At 39.4% G+C, this 19247-nt stretch overlaps 1 protein-coding gene across 1 annotated transcript in view; it reads left to right on the forward strand.

Annotated features, from left to right (window-relative positions):
* Positions 1–19247, forward strand: part of brwd1 (bromodomain and WD repeat domain containing 1) — a 43473-nt gene that overhangs the window by 371 nt on the left and 23855 nt on the right. Inside the window, exons 2-15 of the mRNA XM_039654181.2 lie at positions 10–68; positions 162–191; positions 407–466; positions 2345–2495; positions 2583–2675; positions 5521–5681; positions 5768–5989; positions 8936–9036; positions 9125–9195; positions 9309–9409; positions 9495–9535; positions 14972–15073; positions 15164–15317; positions 15426–15560. Coding sequence (XP_039510115.2) covers positions 10–68; positions 162–191; positions 407–466; positions 2345–2495; positions 2583–2675; positions 5521–5681; positions 5768–5989; positions 8936–9036; positions 9125–9195; positions 9309–9409; positions 9495–9535; positions 14972–15073; positions 15164–15317; positions 15426–15560 — 1481 coding nt within the window. The remainder of the gene's footprint in view (positions 1–9; positions 69–161; positions 192–406; positions 467–2344; positions 2496–2582; positions 2676–5520; positions 5682–5767; positions 5990–8935; positions 9037–9124; positions 9196–9308; positions 9410–9494; positions 9536–14971; positions 15074–15163; positions 15318–15425; positions 15561–19247) is intronic.

The raw sequence follows: 19247 nt of genomic DNA on the forward strand, positions 1-19247 counted from the left end.
CTTTCGCAGAGTTGTATTACTTGATATCGCGCTATTTGAGCACGGGGCCGTGTCGGAAAGCGGCCGAGGTGAGTTGACTTGAGTCGTCGAGACTTTAATGCGAGAATTGTGTGTTTTAAACGATGCTCGTGTTGAACTGAGCTGGTTCTCATCTGTTGCAGGCTCTCGTGTGTGAGCTGGAGGAAAACCAGGTGTGTTGCTCGAGTACTTTATGTCCGTCAGTCCGTGTGTTGTTTGACTCCCTCTTGGATTGAAACATGGATTCGGCGATATGCTACGTTTCATTATCTCTTGCCTTGAACTTTGTTTACATTTTTTTTGGCTTGTGTTATTAATAAGAAAACTTGGCGTGAGTCCCTTTCCTTTCACGTTTCTCATTAACCCGGCTTATTTTATTTGTTGGTAGCTCCTTCCACGTCGGCTGGATTGGGAAGGAAATGAGCACCCACGATCTTATGAAGATTTGGTAAGTGTTTTGATTTTTTTTCTGGAGCATGTGCATGGTGTGTGTTTAATTCTCACACGTGTGTTTGTTTTGTGACCGAATTATGCTCGACTTTAAATGACAGGCATCTGAATTTTTTCCTCCCGTTTTGTTATACATGCGTATTATCTTTGACAACTTTGATTTGCTCGTAAAGCGTTATTATTGCGAGCGGTTCTTGGGGGTTCTCTGTGTTTTGACTGCTTCCCTATTATTTAGTGCTGTATTGCAGTTAGGGTGGGGCCTCGTCGGGTTGTGGTTACGTCACGATATTAAATCGTCCAATCAGATATCAGGACTCGCTGTCGGCTTTTTATTTTGCATGTGACCTGCGCTCTGATTGGACGATAAAATGACACGATTTGCATAAACTCCTTGCACTCAGCCGCATGAGACGGGCTTTTATTGATGTTTTCCTGAGGGGTCGCGACCACAGTCAGTTATCTTAACCGTTTAAATTGACATAATTTAACAAAACAGCTACTTAAAATTAGAAAATTAGTCCATTTGATTGGTTAAATGCACATTGCGAAGCCAGAAATCTGATACATCCACTAAGAAAAGAAGAAAAAGGAAAAATGGGATTACCTCAGGTGCAAAAAAGGGCAATATACTTAGTGTTAAGGACAGGTATTGCTGTTATAAATAATTAAATTTTTGTATTTTGGCCCCACTTTATATAGCTTACTATGTACTAAGATTTAAATTAATAATTTGATATAATGCACTTATTGTGTTCATGTTTTTAAACATTGTACTTGTATTTAATGTACAAGTGCATATGATAACATCTGTATTTACATCTTTAATTACACTGTTGACCCTTTCCTTTTAACCCACTCCTATTAAACCTACCCATACCAGTAAACCTTTCCTGTATCTGCCTCAATAGCAGCACAAGTGTTTTTTTTTTTATTTTCAGTGGAACATCAACACAATAACTTAACAATTAATTTTTAATTTTTGTAAGTACACAGTAGTTACTGTACGTTCACAAGGCCGCCGACTTGAGCTTCCAAAGTGGCCGTAAGTCATTCATTTTTCAATGGAAGCTGGCTTTTCTCAGCTGCAAGGAGCGTCGAATCCATCGGCGTCGCGTTTTAGGCGTTTTGAGCGTCAATCAGAAAGTTGAAAGAAGCTCAACTTTATGGTAATGAGCTGTGATTCAGTTCAGCGCCAAGCAGCTGCAAAACGCCAGCAACCAATCGGAATATAGACTTCCTTCACGCTGGCCGATTTCGGAGAAACATTCAATGTAAACTTTCGTTCCTACCAAAACATTAGTTCCGAGAAAATGGAAGAGAAGCTAATGATCGCCGTTGCTGTGATTCGTACTGGTCTCATATAATTTATGACATGACGTTGTTTGCTTACAGGGACCGCATGAACGCAACTTTTATTTGAAATATTTAAGAATGCTCGTTTTAAAGCGGAAATGCAATTAATTTGCTCACGGTGACACAGATTTTACCGCTAATAAATAATAATAATAGCGAACTATTTTTTTTCCTGACCAAATGTGACCAAAACGGTTATAAAAATACTGTCATTAAAAAAAGGTTTCTTCAATGTATTGCTTTTTTTTCTTCTGTTTATTACATTTCGTGTTGTGACACTTCTATTCTCCCTGCAACGTCAGAGCGTTCCAAGCGTCAACAAGCTTCCTCGTAACTATTTGACAAGCGTCATTAATAGAGCGGCCAGAGCTTCTTTGACGCTCAAGTCGGCGGCGATGTGAACGTACAGTTAAAGACACCTATTAGTGACCACTTTTTTTTTCATTTGGAAATGCACGTCATTAGGAAACCAAGCGACTTTATTGCATCCACAATGGTGTAAAGATCTTTTGTTCTTTATTAGGTTGCTGCCAACAGACATATCGCACCAGATCACCTTTTGCAGATATGCAAGCAGATCGGTCCGATTCTGGACCGGGAGGTCCCGTCAGGTGTGCCAGGAGTGCACTCTCTCCTGGGGGCCGGGAAACACTCTTTACTGCGGCGGTCTAAAGGTGAGATCAGGCTGAGCTTTCAACCGTATTGGCCTTTGTGTGAGTCTGTCAGTTATCTGAATCTAAATGTCACCACCGCCTCTCTAGACTGCAGCAGCAGATGGAAAGCCTCCACATTCGCTGCCCTTCACAGAGGGAGACCACCAGAGAGGCCTTTAAGCTGCAGGGATGCCAATATTGGTGAGTTCCTTCAGTTTTTCGCCTGTAACAAAAAGTTCTTGCCCTGGCTGAATTTGAACTGACTCAGGGAAAAATAAAGCTTGCTCTTCTTTTATTGGCATGAAATGGAAGTTGCAAACATATTTTCTTCCCTATTGTGATGCATATGCTTGAGTGAAACAGTAGGGCCGGACTTAATTGTGTCCGTCGGGAATTGATTGGATGGTTGTTGTTTGCTCACACAGAGCACGGCATTAGAGAGGAGATGCTGTTGCGAGGGGAAGGTTTAGCTTTTTCTTTTTGTTTTGCAAGGGTACATGAAACAACTAGTGATGTGCCCGGATTAATCACTTATAATTAGGGCTGGGCGATATATCGAATATGTACGATGTATCGTTATATTTTTTGAAACGATATGGAATGAGGCAATACCGTTTATATCGATACAGTAGTTTGATATGAGCACATCTGAAAAATAGCGGAGGTTGCAGTGTGAGCTGCTGCAGTGAAAGTAGCTAGGCTACGTAGTACAATTTGTCCTAAACATGACACAAGCTTATATTAATTGCGTCAAAATCACTTTGATATAGTTAACAAGTTTAAGGCAGCTTGCCGCCCTGTCAAATGCTCTGACAGACACTGTTGCTGACTGACAGATATACTTGCGCTGTTTAATGCGTTTGAGATGTGGTGCTTTCCTCAGTGCTCAACTTACATTTCACATATTCTCCATCTGTAAATGTTAGAAAGTAAAGCAAATATGTCCATTTCACAACAAATATGTCCATTTCACAACAAATATGTCCATTTCACAACAAATATGTCCATGTCAGAAGAGGACGAGCTTCTGCAAGTGAATCTCTGCTAAAATTCATGCTTCCTTGAACGAGCGCCGGCGCGCGCATGCGCGTGCCGTGAATAGTACTACGTAGTACGCAATAATTCTGACTAAAATAAACATATTGCTAAAATATTTGTTGTTGGAGAAAATAAATGTGCCATATGTGGAATTTTAAACCTTCAAGTATATATTTTTAATGAAAGTGAAAGTGATTATAATGGGGTAATCAAATGCAAGCTAATATAATTAGTTTGTGCTTTTGTTTTTTGTTTTTTTTTTCATTTTTAGTTTAGCTTTTAGTCAATATAAAAACAAAAGCTTTTTGCACATAATATATTGCATAGCCTATATTATATTTGTTTCCATATCCTTCAATATCAACATTGTTTGTAGGATATCATTGGGCCGAATGTGAATATATATATATATATATATATATATATATATATATATATATATATATATATTTTTTTTTTTTTTTTTTTAAATATAAAGATTTTCTTTATCTAAATAGAAAACGTAGAAAGTACCAAGATATATATCGTATATCGCCATTTGACCAAAAAATATCGAGATATGATTTTTTGGCCATATCGCCCAGCCCTACTTATAATAAACATTAAAATATTCCATAAAAATAAGAATAACCATTTTTGATTTGCATGGTGAATTTAATTTATTTATAACTTATTTTAAAAGCAAGTTATTTGTTGAATAAGATTAGGGCAGCCCACGACTAAAGATTTTCTAGTCCTAGTTCATTTAAGTCTGTGGAAAGATGCTAAACCATAATAATGAGCATTTAAAATAGAAATCATAAAGTGCTCAACCGCGTATAAAGCCACAGCGACACTGGAAAACATTGCACAAACTTTTTTTGGGGGGATCAAAATAAAAAACCTATAAATAACAGTCTTATCTTATTTAATGAAAATATTTTTAAAATGGAGGGAATCAAAAAAACGAATAAATAAATAGCCTATGCAGCAAACTTAAACTCTTAAAACAGAAAAATCAATGCAAACATAATCAGGACGATGAACCTGTGGCCTTAACATAGAATGAAAACAGTTTTCCAGAGGTTAAGAACACAAACAAAATAATTACATTATATAAAAAATGGATATATAAAATATAGCAGACTGAAACACTACAATAATATGGACAGTTAGGCTATACCTAGACTCACCAGCACTTTTTTTTACTAAATTAATACTAATATTTAAAGTCCAGCTGTAGTCAATAATGGTATCCCTTAAAACTCGTAGTTGATCACCAAAATTACATATTGTTTTTTACTTATTCGACTCTTAAAATATCTTGAATGTAACTCTACACTCTTGCCTCATTTAGTATACGCGGTTCTATGAATATGCAAATGAGCCCCGCCTCCACTCACTCACTCAGTTCAGAGATCCACTAGTTGGCGATCACACGTTGATCTGATTGGTTACAAGGTAGTTTGTGACGTCAGAAACACCAGCGATTTCAAACCGTGTTTTTGAGACTGTCTTTGGTTCACTGCAGTTTTATGGAGAAAATACTCTAAATAAATTGGAGAAAATACTTCTTGGAATGGTGGAAGAACTGTGTTGGCTACTGCAAGATCAATGGCAAAAAAACGTCCAAATGCGGCAAAACTAATCAACTAAATCAAATTAACTATGTTTTTGTGTTTTTCCATAAACAAAACAATTTGGGAAAATCCACTGAAAAAAATCTCCTACATTTTTGTGAAGTTACGTGCTAAATAGTATGTGCTAGTAATAAAACCACTAGTTAAAAACCAGTATTATTATTTCTATGCATGGATTGGTTGTCCTATTGGAAGTGGGGAAAAGAAACATTAGTACACACTCATGAGTTCTCACGCCATGAACGTTGATGTAAGACGATTAAACTTGACACAGCAAACTGAAATAATGGCATAAATGCAGTTGACTCTTCCCTCTCACGTTAGCTCATAGCCATCCCTGATCCGCGTTTCATGCATTTTGACCTCTCTCTATGTCTCTGTCACTGTAGTGGAGGTGTGTCGAGGCCGAGAGCTCACCGGAGCCCAGCGCTTCAGCTCCATCAACCCTGTCAGCAATTATCAGCACATGAGGATGCACAGGAGGATCCTGGGACATCTCTCGGCCGTGTACTGCATCGCCTTCGATCGGACGGGTTCCAGGATTTTTACGGTGAGCATAATCCCAAATCTTGTGTGGTTCTCGGCTCTGGGTCTTCGTTGTCCCACGCTTGACCCTGTTCATTCCCTGACCCGCAGGGTTCAGACGATGCCTTGGTGAAGATCTGGTCCTCCTTTGACGGAAGTCTTCACTCCACTCTCAGAGGACATTACGCTGAGATATCAGACCTCGCCGTTAATTTTGAGAACACCCTTATTGCGGCCGGGAGCTGCGACAAATCCATTCGAGTCTGGTGCCTTCGTACTTGTGCCCCAATGGCGGTCCTGCAGGGCCACAGTGGATCTATTACCTCTTTACAGGTGAGATCACTGTATGAACGATCATGTGATATCACCTTTTATGTTTGTGAGGGTTTAAAATGTATTCACGATCTGCCTTTGAGGAGAGATTGCAGGATCATGCTACAGTGCACATGGTTTCAGTTCAGTTCTGGCACCCCGTCCCAACATGCTGTACAACGGCACGTACATTTACATAACTCCACCCCTTGCATTGCTTAAAAAGCTAAGCTCACGTGACATAGCAGTTATTCGTCATCATACGGGTTGGAAATTGGTCAAAATCGATTCCATTTCTGAAATTGGATACTTGTTATAAAATTAAAATTGACCTATGGTGAAGCCACGCCCTTAAATGGGTTGAGCCAATCACAGTGTGCAGCTAACCCAATACACACGGACCTTCTCTACTTCCACGTCCATTGAAATGCTAGGTTCCCTAGAGGCTGGGCGACGATGTGTATTTTTTTTTTACCCTTTCCTAAGCCACATCTAAGTTTAACTAAGATATCTAAGTTTTATTTTGTACCTTATTTGAATTGCAATTCAGGATCGATAAGAATCAGAATTGATAAGCAGTGTGCATCAGTGTATACATACATACACTATGGGACAACATGTATCAAGGTTGCTCTGTTTTCTTTAGTAAACAGGCGGTTTTTCCGTTTTAATTATTGCAAATTCAGTTTTTTCCATTAAAATCTTTGGGAATTCTTATTTTTTTTACCTTTTACTGATATTTTAGTTGTAAAAAGAGTGTGCCTTTAATGTTAATAAATTTAAGGTCATTCCGATTTTATTTGCGTACTACATTTTAATCATTGAGGTAACAAGAGACATTTACTCTTACTTTTCAGCACAAATACGCAATGCAACATAACACTGCACAAAGTACTTCAAGTAACAACAAAATATGGTTATGAGCTTTAAACGGTCTAGTGAAATAAATTATTGGGATGCACCGATATGAAAATTTTGGCAGGTACCGATAACCGATAATTCTTTATATTTGAAAGCCGATAACCGATATATCGGGCGATAAACTTAAATCCAAATTTTTATCTAATTACAAAAACAAAAGTCTCACAATTAAATCCATGTCCCAAGCGCACAATTATAATGATGTTCTCATTATAGTGTTGTATAGCCGATATGACAGATTTGCGGTTCACAACAAGTGTCTCAGCTGAAGGGAATAACACTTTATTTATCGGCTTTAATATATCGGCCAAATTTTCTTACCAGGCCGATAACGATAACATTAAAAATGAACATATATCGGCCGATACCGATATGGTGGCCGATATATCGTGCATCCCTAATAAATTATATTTGTTTATTAGGAATAAACGTATAAGTTGGAATAAAAGTCGCGCACTGTCGAGAGCACTCTCGGACACACTTGGTCTCTCGCGCACTGTCACTTCGCTTTTGTCCAGTCCGGCACCTCATAGACAGACGTGTGTGTATGAGTATAAGGGCTTAGCATTGAGTTTCTTAACTTTTCCAACGACGAAAGCAGTGTTGTGGCGAGCCGCTTCGCCACGCTTTCATTGTTTTGATGCCGTCATTGGAGCTGAAATGACGGGAGGCGGTTTGTGTCGCCCGGTCTGCATTTTCCCCAGACATGCGTTCTTCTCCAACACAAAAACTGAATTTCATTCCAGCGTTAAAGGTGCATTATGCAACATTTCATGTTAAAAATAGCCGTTTTCTAACCCATACATGCTTAAACAATCGCCTGATGGGCTGAATGAGCCCTTCTCTGATCACTGAGATTGCCTCTATAATCCTGTACAGGAAAATAAATAAGAGGGATTTGGGCTCGAATTTGAGATTGGAATGTCTGTCACCTGGCTATGTCTGGTAGGTTTGTGTAAGACAACTCGAGGGGCACAACTTTAGTCAACTTTCCACAAAAATAGAAGATGGATTCAAAGAGACCAGCTTGCAGTTCATTCCAAACCCCAACGCAAATGCAAATAAAACTTTTGTCCAGTGCCAGGCGTTGGAATAAGACGAGAGTCAATATCAGGAAGGCTTTCAACAAACGGAGAGATCTCCGGTCTGCTCTAGGGCTCAAACGGGTCCTATACAAAGTAATAACTTGTATTGTTCATGAACGTGTTTCCATAATTATACAATCATAAGTGGATACAGTAAGCGCATAAAACAGTTCAACATGGAGATAGATGGAAACAAAAACCGAAGTTTTCTACTACCCCCGTTTCCCCCTCACACACATAAGTGTGTAATTTACTCAAATGCCTTTCCTTTCATATATTTTAAATGACTTGTGCGGCTGATGCTCCATTGGTTATGAACAGCTCATGCAAACGTGCGTGTGTGATCCATGAGCGCGCACACCTCTGGTTGCAGTTTCGCTTGTCGCCAGAGGGGGCGTAGTTCTGCAAAAACTCAGAGATTTGCGTTTTGCACCTTGAAAGGGCATATTGCAGGTTAGAGGACCCAACGAGTCAATGCATAGAAAAATAAGTTTTTGCAACCTCCACAAACACAATAATTTACCATGACGATGATAAATTAAAATAAAAGTTTTTTTTTTTTAAAAAGATCACTGACCGACGACCGCTCTCACTGAACACCAGCCGACTCTGCACTGAGCCGAGGCTGAGGCTCCCTAACGTGACGTAAAATGACGCGATGTTGGGGGAAAAAAAGCTGTTTTTACTAGCAGGCCAAGAAACGCTCACTTTATCTACTAAATTAGTGCCCTTATTTTGTTTTTAAAACATTTTAAATCCTGCATTAACTTTTCATATGGTATTTTCATACAAGGTTATCTATATATTTCGATTTTTGAGCAAAGAGCAAAATGCTCTTTAACACTTCATCCCACGTTAATTGGCCAATTCCACGATTCCGAGATCGCGGAAATTAAAAGGGCCTACATCAGGTTGTTTGCTTGCTCTTACAGGTATTTCTACTTCCTCTTTTTCCTTGCAGTTCTCTCCTTTTGTCAAGGGCTCCAAAAGGTACCTGGTGTCCACAGGAACGGATGCAACGGTGTGCTTCTGGCAGTGGGATGTGAATAATAGCTGTTTCAGGTGAGGCTTATTTAAGTTAGATTGAAAATATGAGAAGCCAGTCAGAGATTGATGCTCATTCTTCTTTCTTTCCTTTAATGTTCCCCAGCGATCGTCCACAGAAGTTCACAGAGAAGCCGAGGCCTGGTGTTCAGACCGTCTGCTCTTCCTTCAGCCCTGGTGAGAGGGGCCGAATGTTCGAACTTCTGCTGGAGGGGTTTCTCTCTCTCTCTTTTCACACGTGTATGTTTATGTAAGGCTTTTTCACTGTGCATTTGTTTCTCTTTGTACAGGTGGCATGTTCCTTGCAACAGGAAGCACAGATGATGTCATCAGGATATACTACCTGGGCAGTGGCTGTCCTGAAAAACTAGCTGAGCTTGACTCGCACACAGTAAGAGCGCCCGGTTTTTAGGAGCAATTCAATAAATATCTCATTATGGCGTGTCCTGATTCACAATACTTGGTTTCATTTGTAGGACAAGGTGGACAGCATCCAGTTCTGTCATTCAGGAGAGAGGTAATATTGGTGGTTTAATTAAAAAACAATGATTTTTTTGGGCAGAATTTTTTAGGCCGAAACCATTGACTGAAATGGTTTAAGTAGCGCTTCTCTAATGAATGCCTATTTCAAAGTAGATTAGCTATGACAAGTGAACGTGAGATGTGTATATGTTAGGGCTGGGTTGACTAAAGATTTTTAATTAAAACATTTTTATGTATTAAGATTACTTTTTTGTCTATGCTGTTTTAGGGCCTGTTCACATATCGCGTTTTTTGCGGGCTCAAGTTCGTTATTTCAAATGTAGGCGCGCGGTGTGCGCGCCCATAATGGAAGCGTTGCGGCGCGCTCGTTTTTTTCCAAGTGTGTATGCGCCGCATCGAGATAAAAACATCTCACCTTTTCAGAATGCCGCAAGCACATCATAAGCGCACAGTAGGTCACGTGACGAGAACCAACTGGAGCGCTTTGGAAAAAGGAGAATGCGGCGCGCCCCGCGTTTTTAGTGTGATATGTGAATCTGGCCTTATGCAGTCGTTTTTATGATCTTTTTTTATATATAATTATGCAAACACATTGTTACTCTCTCTCTCTTTATATTAGAGGTGGGCATAGATTAATTTTTTTAATCTAGATTAATTTTGAAATTAATCTAGATTAAAATGGCTCATTTGAATTCTACCAAAGGCGTGTGCTATACCCAAATAAATAACCTCGCAGGTAGTTTGTAATTAGGCCTAAATATGTTTTATACAAGATGTAACACTGGAATGTTATTATAAATAATGAGAGTAATCATAATTATTTTATTCTATTGTCAACCCTAGTTTTAAACAGCATGAAATTATAGGCCTAACTAAATCAGTTGTTTTTTTGTTGTTTTTGTTTTTTTTATAAAGTTTTCTTGTGTAATTCTAAACCCATTCGATCTACCTTTCTTCTATGTAACACGAAATGAATTATTTTGTAGTGTCCGAGAAGCTCTTTTTCTTACAATACAAATAAATAGAGAGGGATGAAATATCTGATGAATGCATATATTGCATAGCCTAATAAAGAAATCAGCTGCTTGAATGACAATTGATGATGTTATTGGATTTTCAGGTGAGATTCTCAATTAATTCAGTTAACGGACGCTCTGAAATCACTTCATACGTTTTCTGTATCCGATCTTGAAAAGACCAGGTGTAAATGCCCTCCGAAACTCCGATCACTCAAACCACATCAGAAGGTGGTCTTGGCCACATTCCAGACGAAACTGGACATGTGTAAATGCATCTGGTTGTTGAAACCACATAGCCTATGTAAATGTTACTACTCCCAAAAATGCTAAAAAAATTAACGTGTGAGAGCGTGTTATAGGCCATATGTCATGTTATTTTAGTCAGATATGACGGCGCTACTGCGACACGCATCACCTCAGATGAGCAGCTGAGCGCCTATCAAGCGCCGCAATCTGTCGCAAATCAAAGTGAAAGTAAGTCGCTGACACTTAACACTAACGTTACCATCTTCATTAAAAGTAAAGAAACTAAATGATCTTACCAGGTTGCCGCTTTCTCTTATTGCTGTCTTTGCTGATTTTGAAATTAGCCGATGATCAATAAAATGCAGCTCATATCTGTTGTTTTCGGTGACGTGCACTTCATTAAATCCGCATAGCGTGGGGGAATTGAAGATCGGATATCCGTTTTGCAAAAACACATGTATGTGACCAGGTGTAAATTGAGTCGTTTTGATAAATTAGATAGCTATCCGATCTGAGAACGCATGAAGTGGCCAGGTGTAAACCGCCCCCCTAGACGTGGCGCGGCGCTGCGCTTCTCGTTCGGTGTGGGACCCCGTTTACGGATGTGTATTTCCCTCATTTTAAATATAAAATGCATCTCTGATATTTTCCTAATGTCTGAATAAACAGACGTTTCAATATATTGGTTTTAAATGGCCATTACAATGCAATTCGACAACATCTGCGCTAAAATATCAAAGTGAAAGTCATCATAGCTTGTGTGGTATAGTCAGCTCCCAACTCAACTGTGAGAATAGATTAACGGCGATATTTTTTTTATCGCCCGACAAGAGTCTCATGTCAACGCAGCACGTTAACGCCGATAACGGCCCACCCCTACTTTATATATATATATATATATATATATATATATATTAGGGCTGTGCAAAAATTAATTGCGATTAATCGCATCCAAAATAAAAGTCTTTGTTTACATAATATATTTGTGTGTGTTGTATATAATTATTTTTTATATATAAATACACACACATGCATGTATATATTTAAGAAAATGTGTTATTCATATATAAAATATTTATATTTATATAATATAGATTATGTATTTATATATATATATATATATATATATATACAGAATTTAAGCGCAAATAATTCTTAAATATATACATGCATGCATAGGTATTTATATATACAAAATAATTATATACAGCACACACAAATACATTATGTAAACACAGACTTTTATTTTGGATGCGATTTAGCGCAATTAATTATTGCACAGCCCTAATATATATATATATATATATATATATATGTATCATACATGCATGCATGTAAAGGGTGAAATTTGTGAAAAAAACAGAGGGGGAGATGTTTTTGAAACATTTTTATTCATAAAAATAAATCCTGAGAACATGAACTTCTTCACTGCATTTGCAGGAATTGTAAAATATTTTTTCTCATTAACTCATGAAGTAGCCTAACGCAATATTTTTACTCTAATAGTTTTTCTTTCCCCACACATATGAACTGTGATCATGCACAAAGAAAAAAACTTGCTATTAATAAATGAAGGAAATATATCAGCCTCTGCTGAACACGGATTGATTGCAAAGTTAAACCATCAGAGTAAAAATATCTGTGGTAGTCAATTCGCCTCATTCTCACGTCTACCGCGCTAAATGCCTCAATCGCGCCGCAGGACCTTTAGACGCGCGTAAACGCGTCTTTACATTGACTTAATATTGAAATCACGCGCGCCAGATCCTCAAGCGTGAGGAAGTTATCAAAAAACCTTTGCTTTAGCCTCAATTGAGTGTAACACCGTATGTGTAACTTCGGCCTTTCTCAGTGGTGTGACTGGGACACTAACTCTGCTCATCATCATAGAAACAGATAATCAGATTGTAATGTTTCCTGCTTCAGTAATATGCTGCCGTCCTTTCGACACACAGCTCCGCTGCCCAGCCGACCTGCAACCGTCTTGCAAGTGTTGATAGGCTATGAGGTGTAACCAATCAGATGGCGCCGTGGACTGGACATTGAGTTGAATGGTGATTACAGAGAGGCTGCGGCAGCTATAGTAGATCCAGCCAAAGTAGTGCATTTTAAAATAAAATTGACTGTTATCAAAGCACAGACCCGTGATTAGTTTTCTGATCCGTCTCACCACTAGTGTAGTAGCACTGATCACTTTGAGGGGGGATAAATTTATCCCCACCTGGGATTTTTTTTATTTATCCATTCATTTAGATGATCCTTTTATCCAAAGCGACATGCAATTGCTATATATGTCAGAGGTCGCACGCCTCTGGAGCAACTAGGGGTTAAGTGTCTTGCTCAGGGACACATTGGTGTCTCACAGTGGATTCGAACCCGGGTCTCTCACACCCATCTCTCGCACCCAAGGCAAATCGCACCCTGATTATATATACTAGTGCAAAATGCCCGTGCAAAATAATGCCCGTGTGTTTTTAGCAATTGTTGGTTTGGTGTGTTTGAGTGCTGAAATGAATAAGCACGATGATTCATGGAGCAAATCTGCTTTCTTCGTCCCTTCGTCCCTGCGGTGCGACGCTGATGTCTTGTGTTGTTTATTCGCTACATATTAAGGCCTGTTTACGGTGTGTTTTAGCTGGATTTTCACCTGGAAGGCTCTATAGAAATCTGGCACCCTATTGTACGAAGTTAAACTAGAGTGTGCGTTCACAGACACCAGAATGAACGCGTTCACAGTAACGTTCATCGGGCAGTAATACATTATGTTCAGTTCACGTTCGCCCAAAATATGAACACGTTCAGGCACAACACTGCAGTAACAGATGTAACAATAGAAAAATGAATAATAACAATAAGCTAATTTAATCAAATTAAGGGTTTTGGGCTTTTTATGATCTATGCATGTACCGTTCGCTCAGTGTTTCAAATATGGAAAGGCATGAATAAAACAGCTCGTAAACAGTCACATACGGTTACATTTACTTCTGGAAAGCCATCCAGTGTCCAGATGGTTAGCTGGAAAAAAATTATTCTAAAGATGAGCTTTTTGCTAAATATATGTGCTACTTCAGTTCACAATTTTTGTGGTTTAAATTCAGCTCGTTTTTATTTGAATGTTGCTTATTAAATAAATGTTGCATTAATCTTAGGGCTTGGTAATAAATATCGATTTCTCGATGTTAATCGATTCTCATTTTTACGAACCGATATCGATTCTTAAATCTCAAGAATCGATTAGTCATCCTGTTTCATTTGAATGAATGGGACATTGTATCGCGGCTGCGCGCATCCAAAAAATCGCAATAATCTTTGTCCTTTGTTACTATTGATATGAAACAAAGTCTCAATTTTCAAATTACATCCATTTTCTTTAGAAATTCAAAAACATAAATAGCGTTTTGGCGCTGTGGCGTGAGATCGCTCTGGCGCAGCTCAAGAGAAACAGCAGCGCTGATCTCTCTTCCGGCTTAATGATACCAGTTACAGTGCGAAATAAACATGAATGAGCATCTGAAAATGTGTTAAAGATAGAGTACAACTTATCGAAATTCGTATCATGTCACATTGATTCGCTCAATCAGCGTTTCAACCGTGGAAAGACGTCAGTTAAACAGCTTGTAATCAAAGTCATGTATCGTCATATTTACCTCAGAAAACCCACATCAACTCGTTAGTCCGCTAGAAAAAATAATTCTAGAGAGGAGCATTTTGCTAAATATATACACCATATTACATGCATTATAGTCTTAATGTTCTTCAATATTTAATGCATATTCGAATAAATCTGGCAAGTTTTTATGACAGCCACCATTTAAATGTATATATCTTCTTCTTATAAAAATAAATAAAAGTGTAATTTAAGTGTTTGTATAGCTACAAAACAGTTCATTATTACCTTCATATTAGGCTAATGAAGCCTAGTAGGCTACAACTAGACTCCCATAGTTTACAGCATTAGTTAAGAGATTTGATTTCCTTGAAAATTTGCCATTTATTGTAACTGATATCCAAAATAATCGATATTGAATCGAATCGAAATCGAATTATGAAATTTGTGTCAATACCCAGCCCTTATTAATCTTGTTTATTCCGTTTTTCTTTTTGCTAAATATAACCTGTGTCTGTACATTAATTTTGGTGCATCACTGTCATTGTACTTCAGTTTGTTCTTGCTTTTTTATTTATCATTCTGTAATATCTCTTAGGTTTGTGAGTGGCAGTCGAGACGGCACTGCTCGTATATGGCGACTGCATCAGAGACACCAGTGGAAGAGCATTTTATTGAACATGTCTGCCACTCTTCCAGGGTATGGACAACCACTGGAAAACTCAAACTAGTGTTTCATTGACGCTAACTTGATCTGCTAATGAAGTCTCTTCGTCCTTGTTTCCTGAAGGTCTGCACCTTTAACAGAGGATGAAAACTTCTTCAAACCCAAAGTCACCATGGTGTCCTGGGACCGCCATGATAACGCAGTCATCACTGCCGTCAACAATTATCTTCTCAAAGTGTGGAATTCCTACACTGGACAGTTGCTGCATATCCTTAAAGTAAGAGCATTTTCTGCTGCACCGATCCTCCTGACATGTAAAGGTGAAGCTTATAGGATTTGTTTTTGCGATATAGAGCTGAATGAATCTCTCTCCGCCTTCTCGCAGGGTCACGAGGCAGAGGTGTATGTTTTGGAGCCACATCCTTATGACCCCCGCATCATGCTGTCTGCAGGCCACGATGGGAACGTCTTCATATGGGACCTCATCAGAGGCATCAAAACCATGCACTACTTTAATATGGTAGAGTATTCCAATGATCTTTCAGTATTATTTCCCGAACTTGTACGGCCGCAACAGCAAGTGCGCACTAATAGTCAATAATTAGTTATTTAGTGACTTATAACCTTGTAAAATGGAGCCTCTATATAATACATTTAAAAACTACTCATTTGAATCAGTGCAGGTTTTACAAATATTAGGAGTATTTGTTTTTATTCTGATGAATATCCATTATAGCAAACAGAATAGTATAACAAGCTTCAAACATGTATAACATTTAATCAAATTGAAACCATATTGCAATTTTTTATTTAAACTACCATTGAAAAATGTGGTATGATTTGTAAAACATTTTTGAAAAGTTTCTTCTGCTCACCACGGCTGCATTTAGTTGATCAGAGTGTAGTAAAATGGCAATATTGTGAAATATTATAATTTAAAGAGCCCCTATCATAGCATTTGAAATGTTCCTATTTTTGTTTTAGGAGTTCCCAAAAACAGTTTAACGTGCATGCAAGGATAAACGCTTTATTTGTCTTATAATATGCATTTATTTTTAACTGATTTGCTCAACGACTCCCAAATGATTCGTTCAACGATTCATTTTCCCAAACACCTCCTTTGAGTGGTACATTTAAACATTTAAACATTTAACTCCTTTAAACATTTAACCAGCAGCCATATCACCCTGTAGCCCAAGACTGGTTGCCCATTAAAGCTAAGCAGGGCTGAGCCTGGTTAGTACCTGGATGGGAGACCTTCTGAGAAAGCCAGGTTGCTGCTGGTAGAGGTGTTAGTGAGGCCAGCAGGGGGTGCTCACCCTGTGGTCTGTGTGGGTCCTAACGCCCCAGTAAAGTGATGGGGACACTATGCTGTCAAAAAGAGCACCGTCCTTCGGATGAGACGTTAAACCGAGGTCCTGACTCTCTGTGGTCATAAAAAATCCCAGGATGTCTTTCGAAAGAGTAGGGGTGTAACCCCGGCATCCTGGCCAAATTTGCCCAGTAGCCTCTGTCCATCATGGCCTCCTAATCATCCCCATATATACCAATTGGGTTCATCACTGTCTCCTCTCCACCAGTAAGCTGGTGTGTGGTGAGCGTTCTGGCGCACTATGGCTGCCGTCGCATCATCCAGGTGGATGCTGCACACTGGTGGTGGTTGAGGAGATCCCCCCTTCTATGTGAAGCGCTTTGAGTGTCCAGAAAAGCGCTATATAAATGTAACGAATTATTATTATTATTATTATTATTATTTGAGTGACGTAAATCTGCGGCGATTGGTCAAATGACCCAGTCAGTTGTTATTGGTAAACCGTAGGCAGAGTAGAGGTCTTCACGGGTCCAAAAATTCATGCCCGACCCGGAAGAGACCCGTAATGTGCTACACCGAACCGACCCGGACCCGTCGTTCATTTCAAAAGTTGGACCCGGACCCGTGCAGACCCGAGAAATGCCATAAATGTACTGCCCGGACCCGACCTGGACCCGTCTATTATTTGAAAACTGGACCCGAACCCGGCAGGAAGACACAAACCCAACTGGACCCGATTGTCACATATTATTTCACACGAGTTGCGAAAAATAAAACCTAATTTTAGTAGCCGTCGTCTCACTTCCTGACGTTATCTGACTGACTGATGCATTAATCCACCGATCCATGTTATTTCTCTCGTTTTTCCAAGCTTAATCCACTCATTTTTTCAGCTTTAAAAGTCCACTTGATGTCACGGTGATGGATGAAAAATGCAGCCTTGCACATGCACATTCTGACTCGAGTTAACTCGCATAATAACTTTAACTGTTTGCCCTTTTGAACTATAATAACGATTGCTTGTTGAGCTTGATCATATCTGTGCTCTCTGCTCTTCATTGAGTCTGAATCTGACCACCAAAAATTTAAGATTAAACAAGACGGTTCATTTATATTATTATAAACATTGGAGAAAATGCAAAGCGCGGTTTGGCGGAAGCTCTGCTCTGGTTGCCATAGAAACATGACACGCGCTTGAGATTGCACTCCAATCGCACGTGTATTACCAGCCCGTTCTCAGCGCGTGTTATATTAACGATAACGGGTGCCATGTGAGTAGTATTTCGCCGTTTTGTTATACAGCGCGTCCTATATGACGCTAAAGGATGAGAATGCGTTGGTATTACACACAATGTTAAACAGACCCGGGACCCGAAGTAATAGATTCGGACCCGACCCGGACACGGCTGCTCATTTAAAATATAGACCCGAACCCGTACGGGTCCCGGGTCGGGTCCGGGGCCGACGGGTCTCGGGTGCACTGTGAAGACCTCTAAGGCAGAGACTGTCGGCAACGGAACGCCCATAACCAGGATTATAGCTTGTCAAGTGTTGAAAATTGTATAGACGCTTTCAGCAGTGACAACATAAACAAACGGTCCTGCGCATGTGCATTAATCTGGCCCAAACTTAACTTCCGGCAGACTTGCGGACACAATCCATAACAAGTAAATAACCTAGTAGCTGGTATTTCTTGCCAGTCAAAGAAAATAAATGTTACCTGGCCAAACTGAAATGTGACACTACGAGACCCGTTGAACAAAAATTGGATACAAGATGTTTTTCTACCGACGTGTCTGATTTACCGCAGTGTTAAAAAAAACTGTGGCGAGCGCGACGGCTGGGTTTGATAAGGTTAACATAGCTCTCCTTATTAGCTAGGCTACTTACATGCTTGCCAACCTTTTTTTAAGGTGGGTCTCCACATTGACAGCATGTTAGATGGATCTGTGCAGCGCTGTTTATGATACTAACCATTCAATACACAGACTGGTCCGCTGTCAATGTGTTTGCGAGAGAGAGAGAGAGAGAGAGCGTGCGAATATGCGCTGCACGCAACTCTGCAGTCAATTACAACTTTTCCCATCTTAAATTGTTAACACGGAAATCAATATGTGGCGGTCAGCGCTGATAATATGGTGGGCTGCCTCTAATAAATGTATGGGAAACACTGTACCGGTTATCACTCAGATAAACATAGGCTATTTTAATACCGCCGTCTCTCTCATAGGAAACCTTGACATTTATATTTTTAAAAATTGCGTTTGCTCCCTAGGCCAGGTTGCACCCCACAGCTCAACAACCTGCTCATCACCTTAACTTTCACTGCATTTGTAGTCAATGCCATATTATCCAGTAAACAAAAATAAACGAACAGAACGGAAGTTAACTTTGGGCCAGCTCATCACCATGGCAACGCGTCTGATGAAAGCGTCTATACAGTGTTTGAACAAACGTGTCTTTCCACACGGTCCCTTACTCGCGTCTCCGTCAAGAGCAAGCTTTCCCGGCGAAACTCACATTGCAGCGGCTTTTGAGGGGCAGTGCTTATTATATAGAGGGAAGTCAGATTTGGCTAAGTCGTTTAGGAGGTAATTGCCATTTTTCAATGAATGTCTGGTGAATATCAAAAACCAAACTAACTTTACCCCGCTTAGAAGCTGCGCGGAGTGTACACAACACACAAAACACAATATAACTATATTGTGCATGCTACAGAAAACAGAACAGCAAACATTATTAATAATACTTACAGATTGTGATTCGGAGGAGGACGAACCTGATCCATATACACTGGATACTGAGCCCTCCTTCAGGAACAACCGGCTTGCGAATCCACATTTGAATATATATGTTTTTAAATGATTCGTCATTAAAATGATGAGAACACAAGGT

This window comes from Pimephales promelas, chromosome 16, assembly GCF_988280905.1.
Source record: "Pimephales promelas chromosome 16, fPimPro1.hap1.1, whole genome shotgun sequence".
Taxonomy (NCBI): domain Eukaryota; kingdom Metazoa; phylum Chordata; class Actinopteri; order Cypriniformes; family Leuciscidae; genus Pimephales; species Pimephales promelas.